General features: G+C 37.9%; 1 protein-coding gene across 1 annotated transcript in view; it reads left to right on the top strand.

The window, feature by feature from the left end:
* The window catches only part of MGAT5 (alpha-1,6-mannosylglycoprotein 6-beta-N-acetylglucosaminyltransferase), a 114051-nt gene that overhangs the window by 26204 nt on the left and 66487 nt on the right, over nucleotides 1-21360 (top strand). The window contains exon 2 of the mRNA XM_030454480.1: nucleotides 20545-20933. Within this exon, the coding sequence (XP_030310340.1) occupies nucleotides 20696-20933 (238 nt within the window). The 5' untranslated portion in view covers nucleotides 20545-20695. The remainder of the gene's footprint in view (nucleotides 1-20544; nucleotides 20934-21360) is intronic.

The following is a 21360-nucleotide window of genomic DNA, read 5'->3' as shown; positions in this document are numbered from 1 at the left end:
AGGACTCATGGCAGTAAGTGATAAGAATATTTTGAGATTATTTGTCAAAAGTGCATTGCTAAGTTATATTCTGGGTACACAAACTAGAATTCATATTTAAACTGTGGAGAGCACTGTGTGCTCTTGAAGTAACCAAGTGCTCTGGAAACTTCTATATGGAAACAGCCTCTATCCCTAACATGCAAGTAGCCAAGCCATCTCTTCACTTCTCCTTCTCTGGCACCCCTAAAGAATGTTAATTTGAGTCCTCTCAGTTCCCCTGGAGGGTTGCTTCCAACCCTCAGAAGTAGACATGGCAAAGAACTCTCTTGGAAAATCAGGATCACTTATGTTGGAAAAGATCCATAAGAGCATCAAGTCCAGCCATAAACCTAACACCCACAAGTCCACCACTGTACACAGATTTTAAACACCTCCAGGGATGATGACTCCACCACTGGCCTGGGCAGCCTGTTCAATGCTTGCTAAGCCTGTCAGTGATAACCCATTCACCTGCTTCTACTGCTCCCTAAATCTGTGTCAGTTTGCAAAGGGTAAAACGTCTCTGTTGGGGTTTTTTGTTTGTTTTTTCTTTCTTTTTTTTAAAGATTGACTTTGAATCTTTTTCTTCTTACCTTGACAGCAACCTGTGTTTGTCAGATCCCTCGGGGCTGTCATTGTCACTGTGTGGCATCAGCTGTGCAATGCTAATGAGTTTTAAGGAAACAGACCAGCAGTCTCTGCCTGCTGCAGCCCCTGCAGGATTTTTGTCAGACTTGTCCTTTTTTTTAAGGCCACTGTTTCTCATTAACGTCAATGGCAGAAATAGCAACAAATTCTCCTGCAGGGGCAGCCCACAGCATTTTGTTGAAGAAGTCAAGTCTGCAATATATGTATGTTATTATTATTTTTTTAAGAGTCTGCAGGAGCTGAGGTAGTTAGGTCTTGAGGTTTGAATGACTGACTCTTACAAACTTACTGGACTAACTGATGAGAGACATTTGCAGTGTTCCTAATGGAAGCTGTCCTATCTGCCTGCAGGTTGTCCTGTTCTAGAAGGTCAGTCTGTCCTGCCTGTGAGCCACATTTTTATTCCATCTGTTAATATGAATGTTCTGAAGATGATGCCAAGACTTTACTAAATATATACACTTTTTATGGGAATAGATAGTCCTTGAACTCCTAAGTTTTCTTGCATACCAAAACTAAACAGCTTTTGACCCTCTCAAAAACAAATAAATGAAAATTGCTTCCCATTACTTTCATCTTATATATATATTTCCTTTGTCTTCAGATTCTTCTTCATTCATTTGGGATGTTAGTTCATACTAGAACTATTTCTGAATTAATTTGTGTTCATATATAGGTATGATATATTATGAATATATTTTATTCATAACATGACATTACAAAATATATTAGTATAAAAATATCCTAAATTCAGGTAAAAAAATGAAGAGTATAAAAAACACTAAACTAAGGGTTGTTATAGTTATGGCTACACAAGCTTAGAATGTGGATCCCTGTAGGTTTTCAGTATTTAAGCAAACCTGAAGAAGGAGTTGAAGGGCCAACTTTCAGTAACAGTTCTCAGATTCCAAGAAAAGCTTTCCTATTCTTATGAATTCTTGAGTTATAGCTGTGATTGGACTTTTCAAATGTAGTAAGCATAGTATGCTAAATACTAAAGAAATTTTTTTATATATATTTAAAAATATATATTTCCTCTTTAGCACATTGAGGGGGCTGGGGTGAGGAAGAAAAAGCAGATATTGAAAAGTTCATATCTCACTCTTCCTTTTTTTTATGAATTGCTGTTAGTATTCCTGTCTCTATCTGTGATCCCGAGGTCCAGGCTTGTGGTTTAAACTATAAACAGAGATAAGATACTTTTCCACAAGAATAAATGTGCACAGATGGAGATAATCAGAAGTGACTTCAGTGCGTAGGCTTTTTCAGAGGTGCCAAAAGCCCACAATACCAAGTTGACATTGATGAAGACTACAGGTGTGAAGTATGCTCAGACATATCCTTGGAGTCTGCTTTACAGAAGGTGTTCAGACACCTACAGGAATATTGAGAAGTGTCTCATTAAGTGCAGTGGGAGTTGTGTGTTTGGGCATGTTCACAAATCTCTTGGACACCTCTTTGTGTCTTTGTTGAAATTTCTTTAAAAGTCTCCATTTTTGTTGTGCCATTGACAGTTGCCACAATTAAAGGGAACCTGTTTTTAGGGCTTGCTTTACAGTTCTCACTTAATTAGAAGAAATCCTAATGTTGTGGCCTAAAGGGTAGAAAGAAAAAAACCCAAAACTTTCAAGGACAATACTTTGCAAAAAATGAAGGATTCCTTAACATATTTGATACATTAAAATTCAGGAAAAGGACTTTCTGTGCTTTAAAGTTCTTAGAGAGACATGAAAAAAGAATCCTTTAAAAAAAGCAAAACACTTCTGTAGTTGCACCTCTCAGAAATCTATTCTTTGAAACTCAGAAGGAAAAATATTTTAGAAACTGTTAACAAATTCTGAGCATTTTTTATTGGCAGTCATCTGGCATGACTGACAAAAACCCCCTTATTTTTCTTTGCATGTTACTTCCATTTAAGGCACACTTCTGTAGTAAAGGAAAATGTTGGTATTGGCAGAGTTTCAGAATTTGTTCTCTTTCCTGAATTTGTACTCTTTCCTTAATAGTCATAGTGAGTAAATGTAGATTGTTACATAGCTTTCTAATTTAATAATAAAAAATTAAAATTACTTTTTTTTTGCAGTGACATTCTTGCATGTAATACCTTCATTGCACAGTAAGTCTCTATTAATTAAAAAATCAGTCTGGATTTGACATAATTTTTATCTACATTCCCAGTCCTTTTTAGCCACAGAATCAGTCTCTTCTTCCAAATTCTTAATGTGAGGGTGGTGTTAAAAAAAAAAAAAAAAGCCTGAGTCTTGCAGAGTTTTGACATACTTTCTGTGAAGCATGGCCATTTTCATCCTGTCATATCATATAATTGCTTTAGCAGGCAAACATCTCTCCCCCCCTTTCTAATCTCAGTTTAGCATAATGTCATTTTTCTGTGGCTTTCTCAAGTGTGGCACTGCTGTGCTGACAGCTCTCATGTTCTGTGTTGTCCTGCACATTCCAGTTCCCCTCTGTTCCCCTTATCCAGCCTTCTGCTCCTGTTACTACACAGTTAAACATATCTTGTCTTTATTTCAGTCTCCCCATCCTGTTCAGCAGTGAGGGCTCTTGCTTTCTACCCCCACCTGGGGCATCTGCTGCCCACATTAGACTTTGCTGTCAGGTACAAGACTCTGTGGAAAGTGTATTTTTGCTTTCTGCCTTGTCCTTCACTAACCCAGGTAGGAATTCTCCCTTTAATCTTGGCAAAACTTCTTCACTGATCTTCTCTCATCTCTTCAGGAAACCTTACTTTGTTGTGATACCTACCAGGAAAAAAAAAAAAAACAACTCCCAGTCTCAGCCACACTACTTCCTCCAGTTTCTTTGTCTTTCCAGTCCATCCACATGTTCTGATCATCTAGTTTTGCATGGCTTGACTGCTAGGCACAAGGCATTTTTCTGCCCTTGGTACTGTCATATGACAAGCCAAAGTTTCCTAATCCACATGAAAGTTTTACCATAGTGCAAATACTGGTCTGGAGGCATAGGTCGAACTCTAAACGTCCTCTGTGTGTACAATATTTCATTGTAGGTTCTGCACTGCAGTGAAATCAAATCAGTTGGCTAGGAGATAGCAATTGTGGTAATGTCTTTTTCTTTCTTTTTCTTTTGTTGTTCTGCAGGCTATACTGTATTGTACAGTTTGACACATTTAGGTACCTAGAATTTAACTTTCCAGATAAAACACCGCATATAGGAGTTGAAACTTATGAAAAACGTGGTCAGGGTTGTGGGGTTTTTGTGATTCACACGAATCACATTTTTACTTTTGAATCTTTTTTTTCATTTATGTGTTACTTTTAGTTTTGTGCTTTGTCCTTTCATCTTGTATATTGACTCAAAAGCCTCCTACCTATTGAGCCTTTAACAATACTGTCAGGCAAACTGTTTCTCTTTCTGCTTTAATTGGTAGCTTAGGTCAGATGAAGATGAATGGATTATCTGTTCCACTGAAATTTGAAACCAGCCTTATCTTCTCAGGAATTTCATTATTCCTTTAGTTTCTTTTAATTCTGTTTTCTTTGTAACTGGTACATAAGATTATGTGATCTGTTGAAGCCAAGGGGTTGCAGTGGAATAGGAAAAATAGGAAATGTCAGTTACTGCATTTTAATTTAAAATTAATTTAATTCAGTGGATGATTCTTATTTTCTTTTTCATAGTTATGCAATGCTAAGTTTAAGAACGAATTCTTGTCAAGGCTCTTGAATAAAAATTATTAGATGTCTTCCTGCCTTCCTCTTTTTGAAGGAGAAAAACTGTCTGCTCTTATTATTTGGAACCAGGTTTTTTGGAGCTGGCTGCAGAGTGGGGAGGTTTTTTCTTAGTGGTTTTGTTGCCACTTCTCTTAAGACTTGCTGGTTTGCATTTTTAATCTCTGATGTTTACTTGCTTGCAGAGCTTGCAATGTTCCCTTCTCCTTATCCCATAAAAAGACTGGTGCTATTTCAGATTTTCTCCCTTGTTTGAGAGAAGTTATGAAAGACTCAAATAATAATTCTCCCTGTCTACTCAAAAGACTAAAATGTCAACTGAAATTGAGGAAAGATACCTATTTTTTCATTACCATGCAGAGATGAAAAAAAAATATATATATATATATATTTATATATATTCTAAGTGAGTTTTCATCCTGGTTTACTTGGAAAATATCAAGGAACTAGGCCATAATATGATGGAGGCACTGCATTTGGTACTATAAAATAGTTTAAAAGGTACTATAGACAAACTGGTGGGAGGAGACTTCAAGGCATCAGGGACAAATATTTCTGCTGATGCTATTTATAATGTTTGCCCTTAATGATTTACCTGCTTTCTGCATTTTTTCCTGGCACCTTACTGCTGCAGGAAGGAGGTGGAGGGGCAGGGAGGGCCTGGGTGATCCAACACCAGAGGCTTTCCTCCTTGTGGACCAGCAGGGAAGAAATCTATGAGAGCATGAGGATGTGATAAGAAAATGCAGGTGATGCTGGTGAGTGGTGGCAGGGTGATACTGTGCGTGTTTCTGAAAGGAAGGCAGAACACCATGTCCCACCCCCACCACAGAACCTTCTAACTGAGGGGGAATTTGTGTTCTGTTTCCCCCCGGGGCTGTGGCACCTGAACAGAGCTATAAGTGAGTTTTTGTGGACTATTGTGTTCTTTTGACATTTAAATCTCACAGGTACAATCTTCATCCCAATACTAGGAAGAAAATCAAACTTGCCAGTCCAGAATTTCTGCTGTGCTGCACACTGAAGGAGGCTAAGAATGTGGGGTTTTTTATTTTTATTTTTATGTTACCTAGATGGAGAACTACGTACAAAACCATTGATTTGGGTACATATGCAGTCAGTTGTTCTGCTATTAACTGGAGCAACTATTGCAAGTGAAACTCCAATTGTATTAGAACCTAAGTAGCCAAACCTGAACTGCAGTGACCTCTCCATTGCAGTTATAAGTCACAAACTACTGCACTGAGTAGGGTGCAGGTTGCAAACCAGCTGAAAGCATTGCCTGTGTCTGCTGGAAGAAGCCTTTGTTTCATGACACAGATATGTTTGGCTTGGATCTTTTCTCTTGGTTAGGCTGATGGATGCTTCCTCTGTTTCACAATTCTGTGTCTACTTGAGTTTATCTGTGAACAAGATAGGTTTTGCTTCTCAGTGCTTAGTTCTGACACTTCCACAAACCAGAGCAGAGCTCTGATTGAGGCTTCACCAGGAGGAGACCTCACAAACTGGAACCTCCTGCTTTCAGCCAACCTTACAAAACTTGTTGCATCTATAAAACAAGTATATTGTAGGTTGCTCTTTCGTTGTATTTGGACACTGAAGTTTACATGGTGTATAAGCAAAGGGGAAGGGAGAGGGGATAAGATATTTAAATCTTCCTTGATAAAGAAATCTGAAGAATCTGATATGCACCAAGATCATTCTTTTCTCTAGCTGTATGTGCTTGGGGGTTTGTGCTTATATAAAAATGCAGAAAGGATGTTATGCAAGTAAATGCTTCTTGCTTGACACTTACTACGCAGCCACCTGTTAAAGCATAACAGTATGGATGATTCCCAGTAGGAGACAGAAAAGCTTTACTGCTTGTGCTGAAGTATGTTTACTAACCTTCAGAGCACAGCTTTTGTTTTTAGCAAAGTACAGTTTGAAATCCTGATAAAGTGAATTTATGCAAACCTTGAAAGTAGTACATAGGCTGGAGGGTAGTGCTGTGTTAGTAACAGAAATGAACCAGCCAGCAGATTCCTTTCCTAGAGAACTTCACATCCTCTCTACTTCCCAAACTGTGAGCAAGGCTGGGTTTAAAAACACAGTCTCTTTGGCCATCTTCAGATTTAATACTATCAAAAAAACCCCTCTTGAAACTCTTGTCCAATGTTTAATGTGAGAACATTTGACTAGTAGCTTAAGCTTGGTATCAATAAATGTTATTAAATATGCTTTGTCAGACCACTAAGGGGAATCTATTCTCTACATAAACATGGAGAAATTAATAGAAAATTCCAAGGTCTATAAAGGATGGTCAGTTCTGTCTCTTCTGTTGCCTGTGGTTATATATATGGATGTGCATTATTTCCAAGTATCTCTGTGCATGTGTTTCTTGTAAAATGATGTGCTGAAGAGGCTGTCTGCTTTGGAATATTTGAAAGTATTACTTATGGTTTTAAAAATGTTATAATGCTCACTGATTTATTTAAGTAGTTAATATGACCCTAGACTTTGGAGTTCCTAAGCTGGAAATATCAAATATTTTCATAATGCTGCATGTAAATATTAAATACATTCTTGCAGTGTGTGTGGCTTTATTTTCTATTATTGTCTCCAGCAACCTCTTACTGCCTGTGCAGCAACCTTAACGTAGACCCATGATGTCTTATGCAAAGATAATGTTTTGTCCCTGATGACTACTGAATAATGTAGAAATCGTTGTACTTGTGAGTGAACAGCCCTTATTTACACAGTGAGGGCCCAGATCCGTATGCTGTAGATCAGTGTTAGTGTTTGGAAGGTAAATTGCATAGAAATCTGACCTTATGAGAATTTCATTTTTTGTGAAGTTGATATATAGATAAGACTAGGAGTAATACTGAGGAATAGTAGTTATAAAGGAGTTTCCTGTTACCTTGGATAATTTATTTAAGAAAGGTCTTGAAACAGGAAGTTCTAATCAGTATTTCTGGCTTTTTCATAAATGAAAATCTCTATTCCTCACTCAAAAAAGTGAAAGCTTTATGAGTCTAAAAGTATATCAGGAAGCATCAATAACTTTTTTTGACAAGCAGACAGTTTCCCCTGTCAATAGTTACATTCTTCTTTGTATACAGAACCATGTTTGTTATGCATTACCAGTTACACTTGCAGTCTCCTTTGTGTCTGTTGGTATATCACTCATAATGTTGATTTAGTATTATTTAATCTTCTCATTTCTTTACTTGCTCTTGCCTTACCCAGGGTATTCAGCCATTCAGTGTGTGAAGCCCTTCTCTGTCAGGCTGCTCTTTCCCCAGTACGCTCAAGGTGTTTTATTTACTCCCCTTTAGACTTGCATGGAAATGTTTTCCTACCTCATCTTCTCACTCAGGGCATTTGTTTTTCTTCTCCCTACCTCACCTTTCAATTTCTCAACCAGCTTAACACATGATTTCCATCCCCCAATTTTCAAGGGGACTGATTTTTACCCCCCTTCTTACAATGACTTTTTTTTTTCCCTACAACTTTGTTCTCATATCTTCTTACTCTGCAATTGCACAGGTTGCTGCAGCAGTGAAATGCTGATGAACTTTGCAAATTCTTGTTCATAATTAAAGACCCAACCTTTGTTTTCCTATTGATGATTTTATCTAATCAGTTTCATCTAAAGTGTATGAATACAAAATCTCTGCCCCTGTTTTTTTCCAGTCTGATTTCTCAATGAATCAAGGCTCTTTCAGTCATTCAGTTTTGTCCTTCATGACTTCCCATTTCCAGCAGAATTTCAGTCAAACTGATGAAATTTCTGCAGGCTTTCTTTAGATGTGTAGTTGGCCCCTGCTAGCACAATAAGGAGAAACATGGAATCAGAAGAGATGTTTAAAAAAGAAAATGCAGAAAACTTAATTGCTACTCTTCTTGGAAGTATTATCACTTTGTTATAATGCTTAGAAGACTGTAAAAGGGATTGGAAAGTGTTCCAGGCAGCCTTAGCATGTTACCAGGCTTCAAGAATTCCAGGAACCCTCTCTGATGCAATTACAGCTTGCTCAGACGTCAGCTGAACTCTCATTCCAAGTGTGTTCCCTTAGAAACTCTGCAGTTGTGTGCCAGTCTATAACCAAAATATATGAAAATCCCTGCCCCTTTCTTTTCAAATAAATTTTTGGCTATTAATGTTACAAAATGTATTATGTTACTTGAGAGAATAACTGCAGGCAATTGGTTTATGAGTTTATTTACTTGGCAATTTCTGTGATAAGTATTCATGGTATGAAGTGAATTTGGTCCTTCAGAGTAGATTAGCATGTTCTCAAATACAGGTTTGAACAAAATGGGATTTTTTAAGTGAGTTGATAACTCTGCTAATAACACTTTGGTTTATATTGCAGAGTACACTTTGAGATCACAAACTGAATTCCTCTTTCATGAAAATACTCCAGAAATCCAAGTAGTGTCCTCGAAGTTGGTACTTGGTCCTTTAAACCAGACTACCTACAGTTCACAGCTCTGTCCTCTCGGTACTGACACCCACACCCCTGAGCTGAAATGCCTATAGTATGAATATCAGGTCCTCAAAAGGTATTGTTTTTGCAGCTACACTTCTGTTCTACTGTGGTACTTGCTAAGGTAAATAGAAATTTTGAGACCTAAAGTGTGATTTTATGCCTGTTAAAGACAGACTTCAGGCTCATTTCCTGGTTTATTTAAGGACAACTTCCTTGTGTAAATTCTAACTAGATACTTTGAGAAGGAAGAGGCAATTCATGGTCACTCAAGCATTTCATATTGTAAATAAATAAATTTGGCAAAATGTTAAGATTTACATTTACTTTAGAACTGCACTGCAGGAGGAATAAAGGTTTTCTTTCACTACTGAAAATAAAGCTACTTTCGCTACCAAACCTTGAATGAGAGTATAGACAATAGCCTCAACAAAACAGGCTTTGAAGACAAGGCTTTCCAATAATTTGGATGATTTATAAAAAGCATTGAGGCATTAAAGCAAGTTCATTAACTAAAACATTACTGTACTGTGGACTAGAGCCAGCAGATGAAGTAGGTTAGCTCAACTAATAGTAGATTATATCTGTCTACAGGAAACCTGGGGAGTGAGGGAGGCTAAAAAGAGGAACATTGTTGTTAATGATGGGGCATAAGCAATTAATGGAGCTTTATGGGCTTCTGCATCCATCCTGTAGTGCTCTGTGTTGTCCAGAACATGATCAGAAGCTTTGTTGCTTACCAGGATTTCTTCATGTTATTTCCTGCATTGTGGGGGTTTTGTGTGTCCTCCCGCCTCTTCCTGCCTATCGATAGTTTAGAGAGAAACTTCAAAGTGATACTACTGACTCACTTTCCTTATGCTGCTTTTGCTGGCTGTTCTCTGCACAATTTTTTTTTTTTTTTTTTTTTTTTAAGCTTCACAAGAGCTACAGCTGAAACAAAGCTGAACAAAGCTAATTCTCAGAGTTCACCAGTACAAGTTGTTCTACAGCTGTCTTGGGATGGTGAAAGACAGGAGGCTCTTTTCCACCTACTCAAAATAGTTCATAAGTTGCTCCCTACAAAATAGTAATGCACAGCTCATGTTTGCAAAAGAAGCTTGTGTGGTTTATTAGATCTTGCAGATAACAAGGAAGCTGGTGGCCTTCCAGCAGTGTGATGGTTATAGTAGGTGACAGATTAGAATGTGGTCGTGCTTAGTCTGGTACTGGATCTCCTTTGAAAAAACTGTCCTAGTTTGGCCAAGTTACTCAGTATTTGTTGTAGCTTATGGTAAAGCTTGAAAATTCATAGCAGCACTATGAGAATCATGTGAAGGCTCATGTTAATTGACTGCATTAAGTTCAGCAAGATCAAATGTGAGGTCCTGCACATGGGTTAGAGCAATCCCAACCACATCTTTTGCTCCACAGAGAATGGATTGAGAACAGCGCTGAGGAGAAGGACTTGGGGATCTTAGCTGATGAAAAACTGAACATGAGCTGAGGAGATGTAGACTGGATGTTAGGAATAATTTTTTTTTTACCGTGAGGGTGGTGAGACACTTGAACAGCTTGCCCAGGGAACTTGTGGATGCCATGGAAGTGTTGAAAGCCAGGTTGGATGGGGCTTGGAGCAACCTGGGCTAGTGGGAAGTGTCCATGCCCATGCAAGGGAGGTGGAACTAGATGATCTTAAAGTCCTTTTCAACCCAAACTGTTCTATGACTATTACTATTTTCTTATGGTTGGATGGGTCAGAACTTTGTAGGTATCAAAACTCTTGTCTAGTGCTTCCTAGAGTTGCCCAGTAGCTTCTTTCCTCTAAGGAAGGTCCTGTGCTTTTGGAGGAAAAGTATTCAAACTTACTATTGATTTAAGGTTCTGTCTTGTTGACTGTAGGTTTCTAACTGGGTTTTATTGGAGCTGTACAGAACTATTGTCCTGTTAAACATTCTGGTAGTGGAAACGTTATGTTTGTTCTAAGAACTTGTTACAGATAAGCAGAAACATGTGCTTTGTAGTTTTGGTGGTGTTGCTGAAGGAGTAACACTGTAGTTGTTGGTCATTTGGATGGGATGGATTGTCTTGAGTGATGTGGGAGGCTGATCTTTGTGGAACAAATTGTTCTACTTACAAAGAGAAACAAGAAACATTTATATCTTTCATTTCATTGAACGTACTCTTATGATCTTTGGTGGTGGTATCGGCTGTTGATAAATACCAGAGTTGAACAGCCGGGTTATACAGATGATTCAGGAAATAATTCAGGTTATGATGCTTTCAGGTTAGATGATTCAGGTTAAAATATTTAGCTGTGCTACTAATTTTCCAATTAGATATGAAGCAAATAGCAATTTCATCCTTTGTAATAATAAAGAGAACTGAATGCAGACACTAGAGCAGTGGAATAATCAGCAGAACTGTTGTTTCCAAACAGGTGACTGTGTTGAAATTTTAATTCCATTAATTTTAATTCCATTTGGAGATGCAGCTTGTAGTTTCAGTCATTTGTCTAGCCACATAAGCTGGAATGTGTTCAAAATGCTTGCCAAGAACAAATCTGTTGGAAGAAATGTTATACTTTGACCCAGGTTCAAGATGTTCTAAAGCAACAAGAAATAAATATTTCTGAAGACTTCTTTACTGTTCAGTTGAGAGAGTTTAGTGTTTTTTCCTCCATATGATCTCGTATAGACTTGCTTAGTAGCATACACACACTAATTTCTTATGTGCTTCTTTCTACTTTTCCTCTACTTTAACTTTTTATCTTTTTTCACTAGCTTTTGTCCTTTACAGAAAGTTCAAATGCAGTATCCTGTTGCAACAATATATTTAAACCCAGTTTACTGATCATTTCTTATCCCCCATCCCCAGAAAATGATAAGAAATTGAAGAGTAAATTTTCTTACACACATTTTTAATATTTTTTTTCTTATATTTTTGAAGATCTTTTTCAGTGAGATGTAGAGAGCATTTTGAGCATGAACATGTTTGGATCTTTCCTTAAATCTTCTGTTTTTACTTTCAACTGTCTGGGATTCAGCACAATTGCCAAAGACTGCATTTGGTGTGTTGACCATCGAGTTGACAAGGAATGCTGGTTGGGCATCCACACTGATGAGAGCTTTCTTGCTGAATACAAAGAACTTTTTGACTTTCCTCTGTGACTTGGACAGAGCTGCTGTTGAGAGCTACTTGCTTTTTCTCTTGGACAGGCTGCAAGATGTGATGTAAGAGGCAGATTTGTGGTTACTAGCAGTGGGTAAGGCTGGAGCCTGGAGTAGCTGCTTGATGCAAGAAATGAGCTAATGGATCCTATTCTATAGAGTAAACTTGTTTCTTCTTGGTGTGCTCAGTTGCTTTGATGGGAAGCTGAAGTTAATTTTGTTATTCATTAAAAATAAATATACTTTTCTGAACAAATTCATAGAAGTGCTTGTAACTTTTGCTTACCACTGTTGTGCTGTGTCCTAAATAAACAGGAGAGAATTCCCAGAAACTAATTTGCATACATAGGGTTCCTCTGGAAGAACCCAGGATGTTTTACTCATAACTCTGGAGGGCTTTCAGTTGATCTAAAAATTATGAGACCGTGCTTCTCAGCATGTGCCATATTTACACCCTTAGTGGACAATCACCACATGTAAAATGAAGAATGACATAGGAAGATGTCTTATATTAGGTAGTTGTGAGAAGGGAAAGAGAAAAAGGAGTGTGCTTGCATCCACACATCCAAACATCTTGGCCGTGAGTCCTGTCTTTAATGTTCATTAAAATTAATGAAGTAACTTAAAGGTTTGTTCAGTTACAGGGAACTCTTGAAGGCATGAAATCACGACTCCCACTTTTTCACTATTTTTAGGATTATTGTATGTCTTTTCTGTAAGTCTTAGGCTCCCAATAAGTTACTTTCTTCCAAAATAAAGACCCAACTGTTCCCTTATCTGAACTGCATGCTGATATCCCAAAATTTGCTTTTTCAGTGTTCAGAAAATACTATTTGGGGCATCTTGTTTTAATGAAGCAACAAGACAAAGATTATTAATACACCCTTTGCTTTGTAAATAGTTGTAAAAATATATATTTATTTTGTTTGTTCAAGGTCATGAATGTTTCTGGATTTCTAAAGTTCAAAGAAGTGTTTTTAATCAAAAACAGTATTTGAACTGTAAGAATTTCAATCCATGAGGATTTTTCCTTATGGATTTTCCTGTAATCCTTTTCTCCCTTGTCTTCTGTGTAGACCTTCCTCCCTTTTTCACTCATTCCCCCCTGAAATACCAGGGGAAACAAACATGAAAGGAAGAATATCTGATGGCTTAATTTCTGCTGGACTAAACTACAGAAAATTACGTGCTTGGTAGAGGAGTGGAATAATTTTGGAGTCTCTGTGAAACCACAGACCCACATGGGGAAATTATGGTGGGTTTGCCACCCAAACTGTTTGTAAGTGAAGAAATTTATTTTTAGAAGTGAAGGCAAGCTGCTTGCTGAAGATGAAAATTTTACTGGTTTTTATAGCATTCTTCTCAAAGGCTGCTTTTCTCTCCTTCAGTTTCCATCCTACCACCTCCTGCTCATTTCTACTACACACGCATGCCCAAAAGCAAACATGCTTAAAAATCCCAAAAAAACAAACAAAAAAACCCAAAAACCAAACAACCAAAAAATTCTAAACCTCAAAAAACCCAAACTCTGAGTATTTTTTACTCTTACTCTCCCTTATTCCATCTGTGCTGCTTCTGCTGGTGTGACACAGTGTTGTTCTGCTGTTCTCACTTCATGGGATTGCATCCCAAATTGCCACTTGAGCAGCAGGACGTGCTGCTGCTGTTTCAGCTGGAGATGGGTGGTGAGAAAGAAGACTCAGTGACATCTATCAGCTAGAAGAGAAGAACAGGTTGACAGAATTATTGCTCAAAATAAAGTTGTGCAGCCCAAGGAAGAGCAAAACTAAGCTGACATAATTCAGATAAGAAAATAGTTTTATGCATTTATTTTATCTACTAATAAATTTCAATTATAGAATGTTCTGTTACCAGATGAGCCTGATAGAGCTGCAGGATTTCTCAGTTACCTCTTATAGAATCATAGAATTGGCTGGGTTGGAAGGGACCTCAGAGATCATCAAGTCCAACCCTTGATCCACTACCACTGCAGTTACCAGACCATGGCACTGAGTGCCACATCCAGTCTCTTTTTAAATATCTCCAGGGATGGAGAATCCACTACTTCCCTGGGCAGCCCATTCCAATGTCTGATCACCCTCTCCATAAAGAAATTCTTTCTAATATCTAACCTAAATTCTTCTTCCTGAGATGCTGGTAATGGAGATTTCCTGGGATGTATGCAGGGAATGCATGCACCTTTGGAAACCTCACTTCGACCTTGGAACTCTTGATGTGGGTTAAACCTATCAGCTTTGCTACCCTGTTTCTGTGCCTTCTAGAACATGCTGCTACAAATCTTGTCTTTTATGACAATGATTAGAGCTGGGTGCTCAGAGTTTATTTTAAAATTAACAAAAAGTTTTAAGATGTTGTAAATTTATTACTTTTGAACTGTTGAAATAAATGAATTGATTACTGATTAAGTGTTGAAACCAGTGGAATCTCCCAGAGTTAGATATAAACTAACTGTGATCTGATCATATTTTCCCTCTCTTCTGAGTAACCACCCAGTCGGTGTTTCATTTTAATGTGTGATACTCAGTTTCTTCTGAAGCCTTGTAAAATGTTACATTTATCTCTTGAAAGAAAAAATTAGCAGTAATGGGAAGTTCTCAGAGTTCAAGGCTTGTAGTTTCCTTCCGTTGTTGCTGTGACCTGGTCAAGCTGGGAGAGCAGGATACAGCCCTTCTCACCCTGAGTCAGTGCTTGCCTGTCCTGCTGTCTGCTTTCTACTTGGTGTTTGACCTGGTCAGTGACTAAAGAGCAAGCAAACTGCTTCTGAATCTTCAGTGGAACAGCTGGAAGCATGGAGTTTTGTTTAGATGTGTATATGCTTTTATGTTAGTAGAACATGTTTCCTAAGTTTATTGGTTGTATAATTGCCATGTCAATACTGGAGTCAAATGTACATGAGATAAAGATACACGACATGGTATGAACAGACATCGTGTTGAAATGCAAGAATTTTTATCAGAAATAAAGCTGCTTTTTTTTTTCCTGTGATCTGTTTTATCCTTTCTTATCTTCTACCATGACAATGTATGACTGTTCTTTGATTTCACTTGACTGTATTAAGTAGTAAGCTGTAGCTTATCCTGTTTTATCTTGAAAGGAGGGCAGGTAGATTCAGCCTCCAGAAGGGCTAAAGAAAGTCAGCATCTTGCAGTAAGTAAAACTGGAGGAGGAGTGAGTGAGATGGGATGGGAATGGAGTCCCTGCAGCATGGGTTGCACTACTGCAGAACAGAGATTGGCCAACTGGGGTGGAACATCTGCTGAGATATTCTCACAGGAGTAGAGGAGTACCAGGAAATCCATTAATTTGCATTCAGCTGGGGTTTAGTGCTCATCTGTTTAGGCAATGCAGCTGCAGTAGAAGGCAGTGGTTAAGATTAGCCTGGGATTCTAGTTTGTGTATATGTTGAAGCATGTCTGGTTTAAACTGTTAAAACCCAGCAATCCCAGTTGGACTCATTACTTGTAGAAAGAAGGTTTAGAGGACTGCCTGTCCCTTTTAAGATGTATTGCATCAGCTTCTGCATGAAGGATGACTCCTGGCATCCCCTAGCAGAGAAGTGCAGGGACATGGCAGGTGTTTTCACTCACCCCTGGGTTTTCTGGCTGTAGCTCTGGTGTGTTGGCAGCCCACTGGATTGACACTTGAATTATGGTTAGCTTTTAGGTTAACACACACTTAGTAGGAACAGAGTAAAGTTAACATTGTGATGTTTGTCCTCTGTTAGTCTGTAACAAGTTCTACAGAAGTTGCAAACAGAAGTGCAGTGTGCCCTGTTAGAAAAAATCTAAGAAAATAGACCTAGAAAATAGATCAGCATTAGTATTAGCATTAGCATTAGGATCCTGATGGATGGGTCTTTCAGAGCACCTCTGTGAGCTGATTGTGATGCAGTAACACTCTTTGGGGTCAGTTGGAACTGAATAGGTGATGTTTTTGTATCAATATATATATATTAGAATGATAGATTACTGTGAGTGAAAGTTTAGAAGGCTGATGAAACAAAACAGTTTTAAATCAGCTATAAACTTTCTTAGCAAAACTTCACTAGATTGATATTCATTAATAATACATGTTGCTAATGTCTAGTGCTCATTTCTAGTCATTACCACTGCTTATGCAAAGCAATTAGTCTGTAACAATCTCATTATGAATTAATTGTGACCAGAGAGTACCACAGAACTGGTGCCATGTATTCAGTGCTGGTAGCCCTGGTCCTTGATGACGTTTGGTGCTTTTTGCCAAAATTTCTGGCTTGCACTTTGTCAGTGACCATCACTGAGCTGCTTACAGTTCTTGGGCTTCTGCTTTCAGCCTGTGCTTGTGTTTTCAAGGCCTTTTCTCTTATCTCATGTCTAAGCTATATATGCCATAACAAGAGGCAGCTGGTACCAGCTCTGGCAGACACAAGTTCTAATAATTTCACAAACAGGAGAGGCCAAAATTTGGGCCTTGCGTGTTTGGCATAGAAATGCACTTGGCATAAGGCCTGATGCCTGTTCCTGTGAGTGTTAATTTTTACTATTTTTACAGAGCCACTTGGTACAAAAATACATTGTTTACTAGCCCTGTTGAATAAGTTTGCTTCTGCTTCAGTTCATGGCAAGCTAATAATTGAATACTACTCAATCTGCTGGTATTTTCATGAGTGCAACAGCTTCTGTTTTGGCTACAGGCAAGCAGGGTTTTATAACTGGGAACTAAGTGCTGAACAGGGCTGTCAGCTGATGAACAATCAAAACCTGACTGTTCTGAGCATAGTGCTGTTTCCAGTTCACCCTGTGTGAGTACCACTTCTTACGTAGGTGCAGATTGGACAAATATTGACACACTCATAAAGGGACTTTGCTTAATCTCTTGTAGATGATTATTTCTCCTTTTTAAAAAGTGAAGAGAAATGCATGGATAAATTTCAGCCTAATCTCTTCACATGAAGATGCACTTTTTGTACTCTATTTTAAGCATTTATTTAAAGTAAAGGCTTGAAACTCTGAGAAGTGTGTTGTTTGCATCCCTGCTACACAGATCATGTTATTATTGGGATACTTTCCTGCTCTGATTCTAAATAGCATGAGAGGTTTTTTTGTTGTTATAACATAGGCCCAGTAATGTTATCCTCTGTAACTAATGAATTGACCAGCTGTTGAGGAGGATTTTATTGAATACAGAACAGGAAAAAAAATGTGTTTTTAAGGAAGTTCTTTTAATTAGTGAAAGTACTAAGACTATTGCAATTGTTATGCCTATATAATGGGTGTCAGGTTAGCCCTTTTCCAAAGAAATACACTAATCTTTTTCTTTGTTGGGGGGGAGGTAGGGGCAATTTTTTTAAAAACTGTGGCATGTTTACCACAAAGTGTGTAAGTGGTCTGTTTAAAAATAAAAAATATTAATAATACACCAGCATGTTGCTTCAGTTGCCAGTATGTTGGTTTAATTGCAGTGAGATTTTAGCTGGTTAGAGTCAAATCTAAGGAAGAACATAAAGCAGTTCTCTGATAAAGATTTTCTTGCCTTGTATCTTTTCATTTTCACCCTTGTTTGTCACACTTGGTGTCAGTTTTGGTAGGTTAGCTACTCTCAGTAAAGCAGGAGGAATTACCTTCCTGATGGTTTCACAAACAACTTCACAACTAGGACATATCCAGTTTCCAGAGAGGTGCTGGAGTTTCAAGAGTTGTCTTAGAGTGAGACCACTTCTTTCCAAAGCACTTTGTAGACTAGACTAGGAAAAGGCCTTAATAGTTAACAAAATCAGCTCCTTTGAGAACATTTATAAGGCAAAGGTGAGAATAAGGGAAATCTTCTATCACCTTAGGCTTGGGAATGGATTACTTGATGTGGGCAGAGATTTAAAAAAAAAAAATTAAAAAAATAAAAAGAACAAACCCCAGAAACCACCACAGAGACATTCCTGTGCTGCTGCCTTCACACATTCCACATAACCCCTTCATCTTCTGAGCACTGTCTTATAGAGATACCAAATGAGTATGTGGGAATTGTTATCCATGGAATAGTTGTGTTGCAGTCCCTGACATCTGTCTAACCTAGTATTAAACATAACCCAAAGTCAGTGTGGGTGTGCATCCAGCCATGGAAGTGGTGGGAAGCACAGAGCTTCTTCTCCTGTGCACTTTCCAGACCTCCATGGCCACCAGCAGTGCTGTAAAGTTAATTGGTTAAGTGCAGGTTGTTGGGCATTCATCAAGTTGCTAACCACTGGAATTGTTTAATTGGCAGTAAAAACAGGGCTGCTTTGTGGTGTCTGGTGGGGTTGGGTGGGTTTTTTGCTTTTAGTACTTGAAATAACAGGAGCCATTCTCCCATTGTGAAATGAATTTTAATGCTTATTTATGGCAAAACTTTAACATTAGCTGTCTACCTTACAGTTTTTCAGTGGATTTATAGTCTTTCTTTTTTTCCTTTTTTGTTGACAGAGTATAAAAGTCAACAGCTGTATGTAAGGAGACTATTCTTAGTGGTTGGACATACATTATTTTTTATATCATCCTTGTTTCTGTTCTAGAGCTTTAAAAAGATGAGTGTGAAATGCTTGCAATTTTTATTACTGTTTTCAGTGTTAATTATGTTCTGCAGGCTTTTTTACTGAACAACTAGTCATAAAAAAGCATTAGCACTAGCCTGGTAAAGTATGGTGGTGAAAGCTTTAGTTTCTTATTCAGTGTTTTCCACTTCACAAGCAACCCTTAATTGGGGAAGAAATATTGATTGTTAATAACCACATTCCTTATTGCTCCAGAGGACACTGTCAGTTCTTACTTGAAGTCACTGAGGAAATTTATCTTCAATATTTCATATTTCTTTTTAAAGTTGTGGTTGTTTTAAACTATGGCATTTTCTACATTTTATTGCACCAGATACTGCAAAGTAATAGTAAAACATTCGTGTTTTAATGGAATAACAATACTCGACTTTTCAGTCAGTCCAAGAGTGTCCCAAGGCTACAGTTAAATAAACTGAAGGAATCAAAACTTCCCTCTGCCATTTATTGGAAAATTAACTTTATGGAGAGCAGCATTAAACAGAGTCCTTTATTTTCTCTGCTGAGACTAGTCCTTTTTTTTATTCAGATATTTTAAGTGTGGAAAAAGTCAACAGGGGGGCTTTATAATCTTTTTCACTGTACTTGCAATTCATTTTTCCACACCATTCCTCTCTAAAGAAAAGATGGCTGCAAGTTTTTCTCTTAGCAGTGTAAATGTGTGGTGCAGTTACTGCCTTGTCTGCTTTGGGTTTACAACGTGATGCACGTTCACTTCTACAATTGATGAGAATCAATAATGCTAAATGCACACACAAGATATTCTGGGAGACAAGTGGTCCAAAAGTATTTCTGCCCCTCTGCAGAACTCCTGGTTTAACTGAAAGCAGAAAACCTAAGTGGAATTTTAACAAACAGGGAGCAGTGCTACCAGGCATCTCTGTAATTATCCTATTAAAACAGAGTAACATCTGCATTATCTGGGCAAGTGCAGAGTGGAAGGGAATATTATGTTCTCTAATCCTGTCTGGGAGCATTATGAAGTTAAAAGGATAACATTTTACCAAATCTGTGTCTTAACATGATAGGTTACACTTAATTACCATTTAATTACCTTTCTTGTTGGGCTTTATGCTAAGGACCCTGCCTCTAGCCCTCATCACAGAGCTTTTCCTGCCTTTGGATTTCTTATGCCAGGTTTTATCTTTAAGTTTACCATGAAAAAATGGCCTTAATATGTCTTGAAGGCTGCTATTGCAGTTCTTTTTCCCTAAGGTGCGAAAAGCTCTGAGAATATTAATTTTATATACAGAAAACACGTTTTAGCATTAAAAAGTGTGTTTTTTGAATTTAGTTGCAAAGAGCAAACTCAGTGGACAATGTTTTATTAATAAGTAGTAACACAGCAGAGGCCACACAGGAGCAAGAGGAGATTATTCCATCCTTCTGACTGCATGCAGTATAAGCCAGGAGAGTGTATTGGCTTAAATAATGTAGATTTCTTTTTCCTCTTTACCCTTGAGGGAGTCTGATTTCCTGATCACCTATCTAGCCATATGCCATAGCACTCGCCAGGAATCGAGCTGTGTCACTGCCAGCTAAAATTACTTGTTTTCTGAGAACTGAATTATGTTGAGAATTGTCTTAAATTGCTGCACTGGCAACATCACAAAGTGTTGTGTGTACACACACACACACACACACAAATATGTAAAAGCAAAGCTAGATTGAAATTCAGCTTGGAAACTGCTTGAAGCATTGAACTTGATCCAGATACTGAGAGGTGTTCTACACCTGCTCAGGCACATCACTCCTTCTTTGTTCTCTTTCCAGTGCTTTTCTCAGCTTCTTTGTGCTCTGGCTAGTACAGCACAATGTTGATACATACAAATTAAATATTTACAAAGAAAGTGTGTTGTCTGCTCCTATTTTGTACCAGTTCAAGTGAAGACCTAGTCGAACTAGTACAAATTTCTAAGGTATTGTTCTAACTATGCTGCTTTTCTGTCTTCTTGCAACAGGATGGAACTGAAACATGGATATACATTGACTAAGGAGTTGGAATAAGACTGAATCCTGCTCTGTGATACTTACATACTTGGACCATGAACTTGCTTTTTGGCTTTATGCTTTAGGAACCTTTGCAGTAACTGTGTCAAGCTGTTGGGAATCATGGCATTCTCTCCATGGAAGTTGTCCTCTCAGAAACTCGGCTTTTTTCTGGTGACTTTTGGTTTCATTTGGGGAATGATGCTTCTGCATTTTACTATTCAGCAGCAAACACAGCACGAGAGCAGTTCAGTCCTGCGTGAGCAAATTTTGGATCTCAGCAAAAGATACATCAAAGCATTAGCTGAAGAAAATAAAAATGTGGTTGATGGGCCTTATGTTGGGACAGTGACAGCATACGGTAAGGTTGTGCTTTAGATTACATGATAATCTGATCAAGGTTTTTTCTAAATTGTCCAAATATTTTAGTTCATAATGCTCAATTAACAGTACTTTGCATTGTGGATTTTCTGCACAGATGGAGAAATCAGCCTTCACTTTCAAGAGTGAGATGGGACAAATTTTACATTTCCAGTCACTTGGAAATGAAGTTGTCTGCTAATTTTCACATCTGTCTAGTAGTTATATCTGATATGTCTCAGGTTATTTGTTAGAACTAAATTTAAAAATACTTCTTTGCTGTTTTTGGGAAGCTTCAGAGGCTTTTCAGTTTCTGTGTCAGTGATCTAAGCTGTTCTTGGAAAAAGAACTAGCCTTACTGATAGCTGCTATGTTTTTTTCTTGTTATTTCCTATTCCATTTCTTTGCCTAGTCAATTTACTTAATGT

Source organism: Calypte anna, chromosome 7, assembly GCF_003957555.1.
Source record: "Calypte anna isolate BGI_N300 chromosome 7, bCalAnn1_v1.p, whole genome shotgun sequence".
NCBI classification, from domain to species: domain Eukaryota; kingdom Metazoa; phylum Chordata; class Aves; order Apodiformes; family Trochilidae; genus Calypte; species Calypte anna.
The sequence above is the reverse complement of the archived record's forward strand: the minus strand, read 5'-3'. Positions and strand labels throughout refer to the sequence as shown.